This window comes from Erinaceus europaeus, chromosome 14, assembly GCF_950295315.1.
Source record: "Erinaceus europaeus chromosome 14, mEriEur2.1, whole genome shotgun sequence".
In the NCBI taxonomy this organism is placed as follows: domain Eukaryota; kingdom Metazoa; phylum Chordata; class Mammalia; order Eulipotyphla; family Erinaceidae; genus Erinaceus; species Erinaceus europaeus.
Window position 1 is genome coordinate 56,508,829 of NC_080175.1, and position 19,364 is coordinate 56,528,192.

The 19,364-nt window shown below is 41.2% G+C and overlaps 1 protein-coding gene across 1 annotated transcript in view; it reads left to right on the top strand.

Annotated features, from left to right (window-relative positions):
- Nucleotides 1-19,364, top strand: part of LOC103113428 (EGF-like and EMI domain-containing protein 1) — a 684,559-nt gene that overhangs the window by 11,166 nt on the left and 654,029 nt on the right. Inside the window, 3 exon segments of the mRNA XM_060171006.1 lie at nucleotides 9,029-9,163; nucleotides 12,557-12,666; nucleotides 17,878-17,982. Of these exon segments, the coding sequence (XP_060026989.1) occupies nucleotides 9,029-9,163; nucleotides 12,557-12,666; nucleotides 17,878-17,982 (350 nt within the window).

Genomic DNA, 19,364 nt, shown 5'->3' on the forward strand with positions numbered 1-19,364 from the left:
GAGCAGGTCCACAGGTGTTTATCTTTCTCTCTCCCTCTCTGTCTTCCCCTCCTCTCTCTTTTCTCGCTGTCCTATCCAATAAAATAGAAAAAATGGCTGCCAAGACGAATGAATTCATAGTGCTGGCACTGAGCCCCAGTGATAATCCTGAAGGCAAACAAACAAACAAACAAATATAGCAGGGCCTCTTTTTGTGTGTGCACACAGAAGAACTCAGCAAGAAAGCAATTCTATGAGATATAAAAAGAAACTTTTCATTACCAATGAATCTTGCAGGAACCTTGATCTTGAACTCCCAATCTCCTGTACTGTAAGAAAGTAGGAGTGGTATAAGCCACCCCATCTGTGGTATCTTGTAATAGCAGCCTGAGCTTATTGGTATAGTAAGTAGCTTTTCTTTTATAGAGACACTTAGGGAGGCAGTTACAAATTGTATGTCATGTATGAAAGTTTAGTAGCAGGTTAGCAAATTCTTTGACTGCCATCTTACAGTCTTAATGTATGTGCTTTATATCACACTTTCTAAATGTGGCAAGAATGATCATGTTTATCTGTACTTAGCTTTCCTTTGTTTTGTTTTTGTATATTATACTATCTGGATATTAGAATCCCCAGGAATGAATATGTGCTTAAACTTACATTTAATAACAGTGCATCAGTACATCATATTATTTAGATGTGACTGAGATGTTTAATGAATATATATTTGACTTCTCATTACTTTAAAGCTATACCATAACACAGAGTGTAGATATTATCTCAAGGCAGAAATATATTTGAATATTTGTCAAAATAGTGACTCATTCTGATTAAAATAATCTTCATTCTTTTTTTTGTAATCTTGAATATCTAGTAGATATAATATTAGTTTATTTGACTAGGCCCAGGTAAAATAAAGTGTGTGATTGTATTATTCTCAGTGCTGATAACTCAGGAGATATTCACATCCATTTTTATTAAGGCATTAGTTTATTACAACTGTCTTACTTACAAAGGACTTGCAAAGATCTCATGAATTGGAAAATATTTTGACAAGTTATACTTCTGGAAGGTTTAGGAATATTTAATTTATGTAAGAACTCATTTTCTGTAAAAAAATTAGGACCTATTTTGTATATTTTACAAGTTATTTTAGTAATATTATCTGGAAAAAGGCACATATCATATATCTGTAACACACACAGACACAGATAAACATACAGACAGATACAAATAGAGACTATAAAACTTTTATTCTCACATTTTAATCATATGTCAGGTATCACACAATAATACAGAATCCACTAGTTTTTAAGTAGTTTTTTAAAATTATATTTACTTATTTATTGGATAGAGACAGCTAGAAATTAAAAGGGAAGGAGGTGAGAGAGGGAGAAAGACTGAGAGACAACTGTAATACTGCTTCACTACTTAAAAAACATTCTCCTTGTAGGTGGGGATCAGTGGCTTGAACCCTGTGTCCTTGCACATTGTAAAGTGTTCGCTCAACCAGGTGTACCACCACCCAGTCCCTTGAGTAGTTGCTTAAGAGATGGTTTTTGTCTTTACCTTACCCCCACTTTGCATTTTTATTCTAATTTTCTTTCTGGCATCAAAGATAGACCCATTCCAGATCTGATTTAAAGCAGCAAGTATTTCAGAAGCTAAACATGTGCACAGGGGTATCTTTGAAGGACACTGGTACATCAAGTTCAACTGAGAGTAATGGAACTAAGACGCTGGAGGCAGTAAGAATACTTAATTCCAGTTCTCCCACAGTAGTTCAGCTCAGTCTTGACCTGCTGGCTTGTGTTAATCAGCTGTGTGATGCAGAGATGGGAACATTCAGCACCACAATACAGGCACTGTGCCCCTTTAGAATCTTGACATTGGCATGGCTCTGTGGAGCTGTCCATGGTCTGAAGGAAGACTGACTTGCACTACCCAAGTCTCTCTTTTTTATTAATTATTTTTTTGAATTATTAATTTAATGATGATCATCTAGACTGTAGGATAAGAGGGGTACACTTCCACACAATTCCCACCACCAGAGTTCTGTATCCCATCGTCTCTATTGGAAGCTTTTCTATTCTTTATCTCTGTGGAAGCATGGACCCAGGATCATTATGGGGTGCAGAAGGTGCGAGATCTGGCTTTTTAAATTGCTTCTCCACTGGATATGGGGCAGGGCTGTGGAGAGGTGGGATTCCAGGACACACTGGTAAAGTTATCTGCCCAGGGACGTCAGATTGGTGTCATGGTATAGCATCTGCAACTTGTTGACTGAAAAAAAACATTAAAATATAAAGCAGAACAAATTGTTTAATGTGAAGTCTCTCTTATGAACCTGATGACTGGCCATTGCTGAGTGCTGAGCTATCTCACTTTGATTCTGACTGGTAGAATGTCAAGTGTGCAGGTCTGGTTCAGGGAGAAACTCACCCGGTTTCATTGCAAATCTCTCCAAGTAGACACTGTTCTGGTGGGACATGTGTTCTCACTTGTCACAGCAGGTCTTTTTTCTATTTTTTTAAAAATTTTAATGAGAGAGAAAGAGATAGAGAAAGACCAGAGCGCTGCTCTTTTTTGGTTGATGGTAGTGCTGGGGATTGAACCTCAGAAAAGTAGCCTCAGGCATGAAAGTCTTTTGTAGAACTATATGCCCTCTCCCCAGCCTAGTGGGTCTTTTCTGTGCCTGTGTTCTATCCTGCGATTTTCTTCTTATGACAGGTGACACTTTCACTTCTTATTTTAATTTTAGTATTTTTTAAATTGCCACCGGGGTTGTCACTAGGGCTAAGTGCTTGAGTGCTTGCACAACGACTCCACTCATCCTCATGGCTCTTTTTATTTTATTTAATTAATTAATTTTTTGAGAAAACTCAAGAGAAGAAAGCGAGATAGATAGAGAGAGAGAGAGAGAAAGAGAAAGAGAGAGAGAGAGACCTAAAGCACTGCTTCACCGCTTGGGAAGCTTGCCCCCTGCAGGTGGGGACTGGGGTCTTGAACCAGGGTGCCTGCATGTGTTAACATGTGCTCTACCAGGTGTCCCACTGCCTGGTCTTCACCCCCAGTTGACACAATTGACCCACAGCATAACACAAAAGAGAAGCACAGACAGAGTGGTGATTCTCAACTAGATAAATTTGAATCAACTTCTCCCCTATCAATCTACATATTGGGATATTTGTTCTTGAAAAGATGAGAGGATACCAAGCAGAAATGTAGGAATTTGATTGGTGAGAGAGCTTATTTTTTCCAGCTTGGCAAGAAATCCTGAGAGCCCCACTAAGGTCTGAGGAGTGTGTGAATAGACGTCCTTGTTGCCCAGACTGTTGGGAGGAAATCTGCATCTGGCAGTGTAGGTGTAAGTTATTAGGGGGTCCCAGAAATTAACTGACAGCAGAAAGCTTAGTTAGGAGTGGAAGCTATTACATGTGCCTGTAAAAGTACTTTACAGGGAGTTCACCAAGCAGCTAGGGTTATTTAGCTATCTGCTAAGTAAGTGGTCGGAGGAATCCGGATCCAGGGGAAGGAAATAACTTCCATGAAAGCTATTTATATAGTCCTACTTTGGAATTCCCTGCTGCTCAAGCTGCCCTGACCTTCCTGGAGTGGTAGAGTGAGCAGGAGTTGGGGGGGGGGCAGCTGTGGTAGTTGCCCCCTTCCTTGTAAGACTTTCCTTCATCCAGATAAGGAAAGTTCAGGTAGGATTGACTGGATTTTTTTTGTTTGTTTGCTTGTTTCCCGGGTCATTGCTGGGACAAATCCACAGCTCCTGGTGGCCACCCCCCCCCACACACTTTGCTGGATAGGACAGAGAAAAGTTGAGAGGGAAGGGAGAGATAGTGAGAGGGAGTGAAAGGTAGACACCTGCAGACCTGCTTCAGCATTTGTGAAGCGACCCCCCTGCAGGTGGGGGGCTGGGATATTTGCATGGGCCCTTGTGCTGCAAACTATGTGTGCTTAGTTTGATGTGCTACTGCCTGTCCCCCCCCCCCCTTTTAAATTACCACTGGAGTTATTGCTAGAACTTAGTGCTAGCACTAGGAACCCACTGCTCCTGGTGGCCTTTTTTTTTTCTTTTTCTTTTTTTTTCCTATTTTACTTGATAGGAAAGAGAGAAATTCGAGAGAGGAGGTGGAAGATAAGAGAGGGAGAGGGGCAAAGAGATATCTGCAAATCTACTTAATCATTCCTGAAGCTTCTTTCCCTGAAGGTGGGAGCAAGGGGCTCAAGCCTGGGTCCTCAAGTATGGTAATGTGTGTGCCTAGCCCCTGTTTGTTGCATCTGTAACTCAGGTGTTTTCACTTGGGTGTGACCTCTATATTATTCAGGTGGGTTAATCACCCCTCTTCACTTAGATCTCTGAGACATTCAGCATTGTGCTGGTTGGGGGAAAGATGTGAGGCTGGAGGCAGATGCTTTCTGTTGGAAAGACTGTGTAAAAATGGGCTATACATTTTCTTCTGGCTAGAAGAAGCCAGAGGAAGATACGTCTTATATTATTGTTATTACTGTTATTTTGTTATTTAACATCGAGGCAGAAAGGCAGAGAGAGTGAAAGAGGCCACAGCACGTAAGCTTTCTTGAATGTTGTGGGGGCCAGCTCAAACTGGTGTTGCATGCAACATGCAACAATACTCAAGGACTGAGGTTCAAGCCTCTAGTCCAGACCTACAAAGGGAACACCTCCCAAGGGGTGAAGCAGTACTGCAGGTACTATCAGTACTGCAGTCTATCTTCCTCTCTATTTTCCTCTTCCTCTCGATTTATGTCTGTCTCTATCCAATAAGCAAATAGATAGTAAAAAAAATTAAAGGAAGGGTATGTGGGCTGAAAACAGAATCTCCCCTTCCTGCCTGGTCGCTAGTCACTAATATTTTATAATCTAGCCAAGAGGAGACTGGGGATTTTGTGTTTTGTCATCACCAGAGTGTCCCTGCTCTAGTGTCATAATTTAAATTAGTAAAAGGACTTGGCTGTGATGAGGCTGTGAGCTGGCTTAAACAATCAAGGATTTATTAGGGCAGTACAGTAGTATTATATATATATATATATATATATATATATATATATATATATGTATAGTTTTAGGTATGCCAAAATAAGCAATTATCAGCAGGGGCTAAAAATAAGCTAGGCCCTGGGAAATCTCAACTGGGGTCACCATAAGCCTCACAAGGTGCCGAGAAATAAGTAAATAAATAAATAATAGTTTTAAAAGATTTATTTAAAAATAGAAAAATAAATAAATTGATACTTTCATGTAGGCTATAGGAGATGGAGTCAGAAACTAGAACTCTTAAGCCTTTCTGGGGCTTCTGGTGTCCTGAGAGTACAATCAAAACCACTCAGCCTGGAAGACCTTGGCTGCCCTGCCAAGCATCTCATCATTTGAGCCACTTTGTCCTCCTTTCAGATCCTAGTCTTCATAAGCTTCTGCTCGCGCTTGAACAGCCACCCCTGGCTCTTCTCCTACTGATTTCTTTTCCCCTTGGAGGTCATGGGATCTCATCTTCAGAGCAGCTTCTCCTAGTAAATAAATCCGGGCCAGTTTGTTCTAGCGCTCCTCCTGTCCTGATTGCTTTGCTCTTAGTACTTCACATGGGATGTGCATCTGGGTGTCTCCCTCCCCCTTGTTTGCTCTTAGATTGAAGTCACCAAAGCAGAGGTAAGGTGGAGTTTCTGTTTGCCACCTGAAGCTGAAGCATTCAGCACCCACTGACCTTCCCCCTGGCAGCATTTGCCTTTTCTCACCCTGCATGGCTTGGGCTTTTTGGAAGCTTGACTCTGCCAACCTGCATTTCCCTTTAAAGTGTAGGAGAGGAAATCGGTTTCAACCAACCATTGGACAGAATTCCTCTGTTGTGGTTTACCTTTGGATGACTCAAGGAGGCATCTTTTTTCTTGATGAGCTCTTTTCCTTTGTCTCATTTTAACAACCCCTGCCCCCTAATACTGCCTTGCACCTCCCAAATGATCTCTGTTTATTCATATTCTTTTTTGGTGAATGTCTCAGGTGTATGTGGATGGTAGGGTGGCAGGTCAAGCATCAGGCCAAGTGACTGAGACTACTAGGCCCCTAGGCCCATAGGGCACCCCCCACTTAGGTCCAGGCCATCATGTTCCCCATGCTGACAGGCTGACCGTTCTTCTTCTTCCATCTTCTGTCTTCATTCCATCCTCTGTCATCTGTCTCCAGCTTCAATAACCTTTATGCCTTTGACTGTCATCAGGTGTATTACATCATTTACATCAGGTATAAAAGGTGCCCTTTGCATAACATGGGCCTTGAGCTAGAAAAACACGAGCTTTGAGCCAAAGATACCATGGGCTTTGAGTTAGGGTATAGCCCAACACAGGGAAAGCTCATTGAACAGATTAATGAATGGCTGGATGGCTGAATAGGTATGTAGCTGAGTTGGTAGATGGAGCGATAGATTCAGAGTTGCTTATAAAATAAGAGTTCAGGACTGAATGAGGTGCATACAAGGTTTCAGACTATTTACTAAAATACTTAAGGCGGGCCAGGTATTGGTTTCCCAATAGAGAGCACACATTCCCATGGGCAAGGGCCTGAGTTCAAGTTCCCAGTCCCCACCTTCAGGAGAAAAGTTTCAGATGTAGTACTGTAGGTATCTCTTGCTCTCTCCTCCCTCTGTCCTCTCACTATTCCTCTCACCTATAAAACAAAAAAGAAAAATTAAAAAAAAAAAAGAAGAAAAAATAGCCACCAGAAACTATGGAGCCCCAGTTAAACCAGATAAACCTATGGCAAAAACCAACTAACCAAACAAACAAGCAAGTTAAGGTGCAGAAAGCTTGCTCTAATTGAGATGGTGTGGCTCATATGTCATGTAAGCCTATTTTAATGGAATTTATAGGGTGTCCAGTGTGGAATTAAAACAGGCAAGCAAGCAAACAGACAAAACAACTATAAAAAGTCAAGATTTTCTTTAGACTGTGATTTATCACTTGGTTTTTTTGAACTCTGTGGATGCTGATATGTGCAGTTTTCATATTCATTTTATTACACTATTTACCTAAAACACTAAAATATGTTGTGCAAACTCATAGATAAAATTGATCATAAATTTTACCGAGTTTAGGTAGAGTTAACAGTCCAAGCTATCACTTCTGAGAAATAGGTGGGAAGTGGTGCTGGCTGGTGACTTACCTGACACAGCATACACATTACAATACCTAATGACCCTAGGTTACCCCCCCTGGTCCCCACCACCAGGGAGAAGCTTCACAAGTTGTGGAGCAGGGCTGCAAGTGGCTCTTCTTTTCTCAAAGAAGTGAGAATTGGTCTGTGAGTGAAAGGTGATAATATTTAGTCAGGAAGTACAGAAAGAAGTGAGAGCAAAAAGAAGTTGCAAGTCACAGAGGATAATGTAGGGCATATTCTCTGACATTTTCAACAGTGTCATTGTTGTCTCATGGGACAAGTTCACCAGATGATGTAGGGCCAGGTAGAAAGTCAAGAAGTCATCCTTGGACAGGGTTGGGGAGATATCACAGTGCTTATGCAAACAGATTCTCATGCCCTAGGCTCCCAGGTCCCAGGCTTAATCCCCCTGTACCACCTTAAACTAGAGCTGAGCAGTGCTTTGGAAAAAGAAAATCAAATTATTGGACAACAAGGTGCTAAGGTAGATGGTGAATTACCTGAAAGCAAGAGCATCACAGTTTGATCCCAGTGGGATCAGTGGCTTCAGGAAACTTTGAATAATATGAAAGGGCTGAATGGGCCAACAACTCATTTTTAAAAACATATTGTAATTTATTTTCAGAGAGAGAGAAGGAGGATATGACACAGAAAGACATACCAGAGAAACACAGAGAAACACTGTTCATCTCTGGCTTATGATGGAGCTGGAGATTGAACCTGGAACCTGGAGCCTCAGTCATGAAAGTCTTTTGTAGAACCATTGTGTTGCCTTTCCAGGCCCCAAGCACTCTTATAATTAGTTTCAAAGTCAGAGCAATTGTGTAGAAAGTCTTTCCTCACTCAAGTATTCTGCAAATTGCAAAATGTCATAAAAGTAATTTAATTCTGACTACCAGTGTGTGATTTAGACCCACAGGTTGAAAGCTTAAAGATAATGTGTCAAAATTATAAATCTGTCTAAAGCCTTCTATATGGGAATATTAATTTCATGGTGCTGCTTGAAAAATATTTGTGTTTAAGCATATGTTATGTGTGTAAGCTAAGCAAAGCATGCTGGTGGACTATTTTGTTCAGGAAGAACTTCCAGGAAAAATGTAGCTTCTTTTGATGAATTGGCCTGCTTTAGCTCCATGTGCATTGAGACTCATGTCATTCTGTTTCTTTTTAAAATTTTAACACCAAAGAGTTCAGCACTGAATTTGCAGCTCAATGTTTCTAAGCACGTGGAAACTCATGACTTTCATATTTGCCTTCTAAATTTTTCCTGGCTTTTAAAAGGAGTTCTTTTTTTCCCTTTTCCTAGACTTGAATTCCCCCCCTTTTTGATTTTTATCTTTATGCATTTTTTGAAAGGTACCATGAGCTTTCTAAATGGAGAAATGGAGGACTAAATGAATCATGGATAACACATATGCTTATTAATTTTATGCTTTCAAAAAGTTGTTATCTGTTTTTGTTATCAATTTTTTGGCAGGTAATGATTTACAGGATTGTTGTTGATATGTGGCTACAGGAACAATCTATCATTTATTTATGTGTTTTGCCTCCAGGGTTAACATTGGGGCTTGTGCCAGCACTGCAAATCAACTGTGCTCCTGGTGGCTATTTTCCCCATTTTATTGGATAGGACAGAGAGAAATTGAGAGAGGAGGGGAAGATATAGAGGGAGAGATAAAGAGAGACACCTATAGACCTGCTTCTCTGCTTGTGAAGCGAACCCCCTTTAGGAGCTAGGGGCTCGAAACTGGATCCTTGAGCAGGTCCTTGTGCTTATTACTGCTTATTACTGTGTGTGCTTACATGGGTGTGTCATTGCTCCACCCACCAGTTTATCTTTTATAACATAACTACTTTTTTTTTCTTCCCCTCAAGGCCAAATGTTTGTGAAGAACAGCAGCTGACAGTGGTGGGACTCCCTCGTCCATGTATCTGGTACTTCATACACACCATCAAACTCCAGAAGCCAACTTGTCCTGACCTAAGGTGGTGTGTCAGATATTCGAGAAGGTAAAGAGAAGTCTGTGATCTCTGTGAGTCCTCACTATTAAAATAAATAAATACATTAAAAAACCCTTAGTTCTTATAAGGAAATTTTAACAAAATAGTACATAGTTCAGTAAAGGAGCATAAGATATAGTTACTAGGAAACCCTCAGTGGTACTTATTTTTCCAAGTTCTATTATTACACTCATTGAGGTCTCATTTAAATGTGGGGCATTTGGGGGTTAGAAGCTACTCATTTTACCCAGTGTCACAAGGAACTGTTGAAAGATAGCAGAACTGGCTGAAGGGAGGACAGTTGTGTTGGTTTGTTAAGTTGAGCAGGAAGTATCTGGGGCATCAGAGGCTATGAATCTGTATCTTACCTGTCCTTGAATTCCACTTTTAAAATATTTATTTTACTTTTGAATTTACTTTTATTGCTCTGGTTTTACTGTTTGATTTTTTAAATTTTTTATTTATAAAAAGGAAACACTGAGAAAAACCATAGGATAAGAGGGGTATAACTCCACACAGTTCCCATCACCAGAACTCCGTATCCCATTCCCTCCCCTGATAGGTTTTCTATTCTTTTTTTTTCCAGGGTTTTAAAAAAAATTTTATATTTATTTATTTATTTATTTCCCTTTTGTTTCCCTTGTTTTATTGTTGTTGTAGTTATTTTTGTTGTTGATAGATAGGACAGAGAGAAATGGAGAGAGGAGGGGAAGACAGAAAGGGGGAGAGAAAGATAGGTACCTGCAGACCTGCTTTACCGCATGTGAAGCGACTCCTCTGCAGATGGGGAGCCGGGGACTCGAACCGGGATCCTTACACCAGTCCTTGTGCTTTGTGCCACGTGCGCTTAACCCGCTGAACTACCACTTGACTCCCAGCTTTCCTGTTCTTTAACCCTCTGGGAGTATGGACCCAGGGTCATTATGGGGTACAGAAGGTGGAAAGTCTGGTTTCTGTAATTGCTTCCCTGCTGAACATGGGTGCTGTCAAATCAATCCATTCTCTTAGCTTGTCTCTCTCTTTCCCTAGCGGGGCAGGGCTCTAGGAAAGTGGGGCTCCAGGACACATTGATAGAGTCATCTGCCCAGGGACGTCTGGTTGTCATCATGTTAGTATATGGAACCTGGTGGCTGAAAAAAAGACAACATATAAAGCCAAACAAATTGTTGACTAATTATGAACTTAAAGGCTGGAATATTGCAGATGAAGATTTGGGGGTCTCCGTTTTGAATATAGCTAGTAGGCCTATTTTAGTTATATTCCAAAGGGCCCATGACTATTAGTTTCTACTTAGACCTAGATGCCCTCCTCACCTACTTCTTATTACACTTTCCTCAGTTACTCCAGAGCTAACCTTATCAAAGTAAGGACTACAAAAGCTGAATAAGGGCAAGAGACTGGCCTACTTTAATGATGACTCTTTAGTCATATCAGCCCACCCTGTCATCTGGGGCCCTAGTGGGAATGTCCTGAGATTCCCACACAGAGATGATGGGCTTAGGCCTCGAATAGATCCCTCTCTTCATTGTCACTAGTCATCTCCATCAGAAACAACACAATAGACCCCTTTGTGGGCCCCCGTGGGACCTTGCTCTCAATATGGATTAACAACGGTAGAGAATGTTTCATCCTACGAAGGGAGGCTCGATAATATACTGTATTTACCACCTGAGGAAGATGGGTCCTGAAATTGGGGCAGCTTGGAATGTTCCTACTCATGACCACAGAATGTGGGCTCAGACCTACAGGGATGCAGAGGTTACATAGGCTCCTGTGCTGACTATGGGCCCCAGATCAAATTGATGGGGTCTGCAGTCAACAATATTTATACACCTTCTTCATATTTGGGAGCTACTCTCTTCCCTGATCCAGCTTTCTATCCATGACATCATCTCCCCATATAGTAACTTGGGTCCACCTGCATATCAGAGGTCAAGCTCAGGCAAAAACTAGTATAGTCATGGACCCTTTGGAATATAACTAAAATAGGCCTCCTAGCTATCTTCAAAACTTTTTTGTTTTTTAAATTTTAAGATTGAGTGAGAAAAGGGGCCAGGTGGTGGCACACTCTGTCAGATGCACATACCACCATACACAGGGACCTGGATTTGAGCTCCTGCTCTGTAGCTGCAGGGAGAATGCTTCATGAGCAGTGAAATGCATCTACATGAGTCTGTCTTTCTCTCTTCCTCTCTACCTCCCCTCCCCTCTCAGTGTCCCTCTGTATTGTTAAAGAAAAATAGAAAGAACAAAAAAAAGGCCTCCAGTAGTGCAGACACTAAGCCCTAATGATAACCCTGATAGAGAAGAGAGAGAGAGAGAGAGAGAGAGAGAGAGAGAGAAAGAGAGAGAGACTGAGACTTTAGCACCATTCCTTCAGTGTGTAGTGGGGACTGGGCTTGAACCTGGCTCATGCATATGACAAGGCAGCACGCTATCTGAGTGAGCTACTCTGCTGGCCCTAGATTTTATTTTTGACCCCTCTCACTCAAAACCTCCTTGTTGCATGCTTGTGTGGTGTCATCATTGTTGGAAATCCTCTGCTATAATGGAACAAATGTAAGAGGAGCCTTCCCTGTCTAGTAGAAGAACTTTCTATCTTACAGGATTTCATTATTTTCTTTTAGCTTTTGGGTTGGATTTCATTCCACCTACAAGAGTTTGTATCAGGGCCGGGTGGTGGCTTGTCCCAGAGAGCACACACATGAGCATATGTGACCACCTAGGTCCAAGTCTCTACTTTCCACTTGGTGGTGGGGTAGGAGTAGGGGGCTTCATGTGTGGTGGAGCAGTGCTACAGACTTCTTTCCTTCTATTTGTCGGTCTGTCTTTTTGTCTCAGCTGCTATTCAAAATTGGTCAGCAGACTATAGAATCATGCAGACAGCAAGCTCTAGCAATAACCCCAAAAAGAAGATGGGGAAAATAAAATGTTAATTTTTACCATAGGATAGGATCCCTCTTATATTCCACTAGATTTTTTTTCTTTTCTTTATTTATTTTGGTTAGAGACAGGGAGAAATTGAGAAGGAAGGGGGAGGTACAGAAGTGGGGGGGGGGAGAGACACCTGCAACACTGCTTCACTCCTCGAAGAGCTTCTTCCCAAGGATTTGAACTTGAGTCTTTGCTTATTGTAAGCAGGGCATTCTATTGAATGTACCACTGCTTGGCCGTAATTTCCACCCAATTATACCCATCTATATTGAATCTTGGTTACATATGAACTGATGACAGTGTGTGTTTGTGTGTGTGTGTGTGTGTGTGTGTGTGTGTGTGTGTGTGTGTGTGTGTGTGTGTGTGTGTGTTGGGGGAAGGGTTTGGAAGCAGAATTTTTTGGTGGTGTGATGACGGCTGTTCTGTTTTCAGGGGATGAGTTACTTATGTTGAGCCCTTGTTTCTCAGGACCAGATACTACACTGAGTACAGCCAGGTCTATAGCCTGGAGCATCAGACCATCTACAAGTGCTGCCCTGGCTGGAGCCAGCTAGTGGAGGAACCTGGCTACCTGCACTGTGAGCTATAACTCTTCTTATCTTACTTTCTGTCATTGCAGCTAATGGCTTAGCCCATCTGGGAACTTCCATCATGTCATGCTTGTCCAGTTGTGAGCATCCTTTGAATTAGCATGGACTCACATCATGTCTCTGGACTGCTGATTCATACATGGCACATGCACAAATATACCCACAACCTCACTGATGTGCATTTCTAAGGAGAGATCAGAACTCAGAACCACTGCTTGACAGTTCTGACTTTGTGTTTCTTACTTTTCATTTATTTATTTACTTTTTACTGCCACTAGGGTTCTCACTGGGGCTTGGTGCTGATACTATGAATCCATTGCTCCTCGTGGTCATTTTTTTTTTTCTATTTTATTGGATAGGTCAGAAAGAAATTGAGAGGGAAGGGGGAGGCAGAGAGGGAGAGAGAAAGATAGACACCTGCAGAACTGCTTCACTGCTCATAAAGCCTCTGCTCCTCCTGCATGTGGGGATCAGGGCTTGGAACCTGGGTCCTTGCACTTGGTAATATATGTGCTTAACAGGGTGCACCACCACCTGGCACCCTGATTTCTTATTTTCTTTTTTTTTTCTTTTTTTTTTTTGATTTCTTATTTTCTTTAAAGATATAGAGAAGGGAACAACGAGAGGGAGGGAGGGAGGCAGGGAGAGAGGGAGGGAGGGAGAGAGAGAGAGGATTTCTTAACACCAAAACTTTCTTCAGATAACACACATACACACACACACACACACACACACACACACACACACATACACACACACACACACACACAGATATTCCTTAGTGCCAAAACTTTCTTCAGTGCATGGAGAGAGAGAGAGAGAGAGAAAGAGATTCCTCAGCACCAAAACTTCCTTCAGTGCACTTTGTGCCAGGCTGAAACCTGGGTTGCAAACACAAGAGCACACTATCCAAGTGACCTATTGAGTGTTTCGCTGGCCCTCTGTCTCTTTACTAACTTTACTTACACTTACACCTCATGTGGCACCTTCCTTTTTCTGTTCTCCCTTTCCCCAGTATCATCAGACTTCAAATCCACCACTGGTAAAGAAGTTGGCAGGGAACCCCCTGTGCTAAGTCTAAATGGAACTTCTCAGGTCAAGCTCCTCAGGATTCATTGCAGTTCAGGTGGCCCAGCCACAGGTGTTCTAGTATCAGCTTCTTCATGCTAGGAGAAACGGCTCTCAGTGAGGCTTTTCCTTATGTGCTGAAGGTTCCTGCTATGTCCCTTAAATCACATTTATCCATTACCATCAGTGCAGCTGCACAGTGCAATTGATCTCTCCTGCTTTCCTGGCAACTTTGGGAGTTTGTCTGCCTCCTGCTTTCTCTCACCACTATGCTCCCTGCTCTTGAAATAACTTAGTGAGATCACCAAGGCATCCCACATTAAGCAGGAATGGGGCCTCCTCAGGGTCCCTCTGTGTTTGCGTGCTGTGCCAGGTTGGGGTTGGGTTGGCTGGGTCTGGCTCACTGAAAACACCTGCCTGCTATGGTGTCTCAGCTGTTTTCTGTGCTCTGGAAAATCAGTGTCCAAATGAATTCTTGATATTGTCACATGAGACCTATCATAGTCCTTTGCCCCAGGGCCAGCATTGATACTTCTGGCTCAATTTTCAAAATTCTTCCAGCTGTAGCATCATACCCATGGTGTGTCTGTAGAGTTGAGTTACTCAGACATTAATGCACAGATTCCCTAGTATCTTGCTAAAATTATATGTTGTAATTCAGTAGGTCTGGGATAGGGGTCTGAGTTTGCTTTTCTGCAAGCTTCTTAGAACTTCTTATGAAGTTCTACAAGTCTTTTTCCCCCCACAAAAAGACTTAAACTTAAAAGGATCCTGAGGTGTCATACCCAGTTGAATACACATGTGTAACCCCTAACTCGCCACCTGTAGGAGCAAGCTTCATGAGAGGTAAAGCAGTGCTGTGTCTTTCTCTCTTCTCCCACCCCTCTCAATTTCTCTCTGTCCTATTATATAAGAGAGAGAGAAAGACTGACTGAGAGGGAAAGGAAAAAATGGCCATTGGAAGCAGACACTGAACCCCAGCATTAATCCTGGTGGCATAAAAGAAAGAATGTAAACCTTTTTTATTAGTGATATTTATTTATATTTATAAAAAGGAAACATTGACAAAATCATAGGATAAGAGGGGTACAACTCCACACAATTCCCACCACCAGAACTCCATATCCCTTCCCCTCCCCTGATAGATTTCCTATTCTTTATCCCTCTGGGAGTATGGACCATTGTGGGATGCAGAAGGTGGAATCAGGCTTCTGTAATTGCTTCCCCGCTGAACATGGGCATTGACACTTTCATCCATACTCCCAGCCTGCCTCTCTCTTTCCCTAGTGGGACAGGGCTCTAGGGAATCGGAGCTCCAGGACACATTGATGAGTTGTCTGTCCAGGGAAGTCTGGTTGGAATCATGCTAGCATCTGGAACCTGGTGGCTGAAAGAAGAGTTAACATATAAAGCCAAACAAATTGTTGACTAATCATGAACCTAAAGACTGGAGTAGTGCAGATGAAGGGATTGGGGGGTCTCCGTTTTGTAGATAGCTAGTAGGCATATTTTAATTATATTCCAAAGGGCCTGTGGCTATACTAGTTTTTTTTTTTTTTTTTTAATCCCTGAGCCTAAAATCTGAAATGCAGGTGGATCCAAGTTATTATCTGGAGAGATGATGTCATGGCTGCATAAAGGACCTGAAAGCTGGATCAGGGAAGAGAGTAGTTCCCAAATATGGGAAAGGTGTATAGATATTGTTGACTGTAAACTCCATTGATTTGATGTGATCTGGGGTCCATATTCAGCTTAGGAGCCTATGTGACCTCTGTATCCCTAGAGATCTGAGCTCACATTCTGTGGTCATAAGTAGGAACATTCCAGGCTGCCCCAATATGGACCCATCTTCCTCAGGTGTAGCATAGAGTATGTTGTCCAGCCCCCCTTCAGTAGATGGAACATTCTCTACCATTGTTGATCCAAATTGAGGGCAAGGTCCTATGGGGGACCCACAAAGGGGTTTATTTTGTTGTTCCTGATAGAGATGACCAGTAACAATGGAGATCGAATTCTAGGCCCATTATGTCTGTTTGGGAATCTCAGGATTCACCGACTAGGGCCCCTGCTGATTGGGTGGCCTGATAGTGACTAAAGAGTCATAATTAAAGTATGCCAGTCTCTTGCCCTTATTCAGCTTTTGTAGTCCTTGCTTTGATAAGGTTATCTTTGGAGTTATTGAGGAAAGTATAATAGGAAGCAGATGAGGAGGGTATCTAAGTCTAAGTGGACACTATTTCATTAGGAACTTTATACTGACTTACTGCAGACTACTTTGTACTTTTGCTTTCAGGTATTTAGTTTGCCCTAATTTATAGATACATGGGACCTGGTCTATATCTAGGTTTTAGGACTTTGTTAGGAACCACTTGGAACAGAATTTTAGAATCCTATGAAAGGAAAGGTCTCACCCGAGTAATGAGGCTGAAGGGTTGACATTCCCTGCCTGATATTTATTACTGATTTAATATTGATTTACATAATTATGAGATAACAGGGGTATAATTTCACACCATCCACCATCAGAGTTCTGTGTCCCTATCCCCTCCATTGGGGACTGCCACAGTTATCCCAATGTCACAGATATAAGTTGGCTATTATCTATCTATCTATCTATCTATCTATCTATCTATCTATCTATCTATCTATATGTATATTTGTCCATTTTTTCCCTAGAATCCTTCCTTTGCTTTGCTTCCTTTCTAAGTCACACCTGTACATACTACTTCTGAATATCCTTCCTTTTTTTTCTCCTTTCTCAGGGTCCTGATGGAATTGGAGTTTAGAGCCTTCTGGTCATTTTTTGCTAGTATTTCTACCTCTCTAGGGGCATGACCAAATTTTTTTATGGGTGGAAGACCTGACTTCTGTAATAGTTTCTCTGATAGACCTGGCCATTGTCAGGTTGATCCATACCCTTAGCATGTTTCTATCTTCTCCTAGCTTTGGAGAGGTGAAGTTCTAGGACATATTGATGAGGTCATTTGCCCAGGGAGTTCAGGATGGAATCATAGTAGCATCTGCAACTTGGTGGCAGAAAGACAGTAAGATATAAAACATGGCAAAATGTTTAATAAGCAAGAATAAAAAAAGTAGGAATAGAGCATATGAGAATATGGATCTTAGGGTGGAAAAACCTAGGGAGACTATTTTAGGTATGTTCTTAGTGACTAGAAATATTGTCTGGGAAGATGGTGTCAAAGTTGAGAATAGGACTAGAAAGCTGGATTAGGGCAGAATGTAGCTCCCAGATTTGAAAAGTGTATGTAAATCCAATTAACTGTTTACTCCATCAATATGCATATATATGTGTTATATATAATATATATATTCATATATATTACATATATATTATATTCAATATGCATATATATGTGTTATATGTAATATATATATTCATATATATTACATTTAGGACAGGAGCCTGTATAACCTCCAAGTCCCTATTTGCCTGAGGTCGAAGTCCATGGTCATAGCTGGGAACATTCTAGTTTGCATTCATTTCAGTACCAGTCTTCTTTGAGTATCAGAATAGACTGACACATCCTTCCTTCAGAGAGTGGGGCATTCCTTACCACTGCTGCTTTATAATGAGGAAAAGGTCCTGGAGAGCCCACAAGAGGCCTCATATGGGCTTCCTGATGGAAGTAAGGAGTGATGGTGGGTGGAGTTAGGGGTCTATTAGAATGTCTAGTCCTATATTATCTTTGTGGGAATCTAAGAATTACCTGACTAGGGCACTCAAAAGTCAGTCATTAAGTGAGCCAGTCTCTTTTCCTTATCCAGCTTTTGTAGTATTTTCTTTATCTGAAGAGCTTAGTCTTTCTCCCAGTTGTTAAAGCATTGAGTGTCATTTGTTATATCCAAACCACTATTAAGTTTATGGAGTCAAGCCTCAAGTGTAGAAATACACTTAGCATTTTAGTGGAGTTTAAATTAACCTTAAGTTTCTCTGCATTTATTTGTTTGATGATTCTAATAAAGGCTGTCATAGTGACAATAATTGTCCTTTAGTTGATACATATATATGCACTGCTTATCCTTGTAGTGGTTGGTGGGAATTTCTGAAAATTGTATGAGTATCAGTCTCATGCTTCTCCTCAACTCCATTTTCCCACCCTCTCCTTTTAGCAATCTTAGCAGTGAGGACTTGCTCCAATGGCAGGAGATGCTGGGATGCAGAAGCCCAGGGGTGCCAGTGTTCAGAGGGATTCCAGGGACCCTGCTGTCAATATGGTGAGTCGCCATTATGGCTGTTTTGTTATGATTTGGAGCTGTCTGCTTTCAAGTTTAGGGGCTCAGCTGATGTTGATTCAGACTAATGTCTCAGCTGTCCCTCCAGGGACAGATGAGCTTTTCAAATTAACTATGAAGCAGAAACCTGCAGCTTACAGTGTACTCAGAGTCATAGGTAGCTGTTTGTGGTTAAATTTTAATCATTTACTATAAGACTGTAAAGGGCAGCAGTAAGTATAGAATAGTTTATGTTCTAAAAGACCTCATGACCTGAGATGTTAGACCTCTTATCAGAGATTTGGCATTGCTGGTACAAAAATTGTTTTGTGAGGTTTCATTGTATTTTTTTTTTGTTGTTTGGATGAACAAAGTGGATGTGAATCCAAACATCCTGTGATAGGAATGTTACCACTCTTGGTTTCTTTAAAGAAAAGCCCCATTCTGGTGTGATTCTTAAGGTTTCAAAACATGCTAATTATTGAGTTCTCAAGGAGCAACCTTTCATGATTGTTAGTGTTGAATACATTTACTGAAGACATTTTTTGTGGAGGAGATTTTTAGAGTAACTTTTGCTTTGTCCTTGACCACACTTCCTATTGAGTTTATGTGCTTTTAAGATGATTGCTTTGACTTTTGGTCATCTGCTGCTAGTTTCAAGAAAGCATGAAGGAGTCTGTATTTATCTTTTCAGAGTAGCATAAGCAACACTGTCTTAGAGAAGTTAATGTAGTAAGTGTAAGCTGCTAATAAAGCTGTTTTTCACGGGTCTTCTCTAACGCATTCTTCTTTACAAATTAATCCTGATATACTTTTCTGGGTTGTCTCTTTGAAACAAAAACAAATTTGTGAATTAAAGCTAAGTTGAATTTTTAAATTTTTTATTATGTTATTAAATATGTTATTTATTAAATATTTATTTATAATATTAAATATTTATTATTAAATATTTTATTTATTAAAATAAAATTATTTATTTTCCCTTTTGTTGCCCTTGTTGCTGTAGTTATTATTGTTGTAGTTGTTGATGTCATTGTTGTTGGATAGGACAGAGAGAAATGGAGAGAGGAGGGGAAGACAGAGAGGGGGAGAGAAAGAGAGACACCTGAAGACCTGCTTCACCGCTTGTGAAGCGACTCCCCTGCAGGTGGGGAACCAGGGCTCAGACTGGGATCCTTACGTTGGTCCTTGTGCTTTGTACCGCATGCGCTTAACCTGCTGCACTACAGCCTGACTCCCGCTAAGTTGAATCTTAACTTAGACTCTACTTCGAGCCTTGGACACTGTTTCTGAAGCTGAAATTACTATAGTCAATGATTTTCTTTATTTCCAAGAAGCTAATAGAAATTACCCACCAACTCATGGTAAGACATTATTTGCTGTTA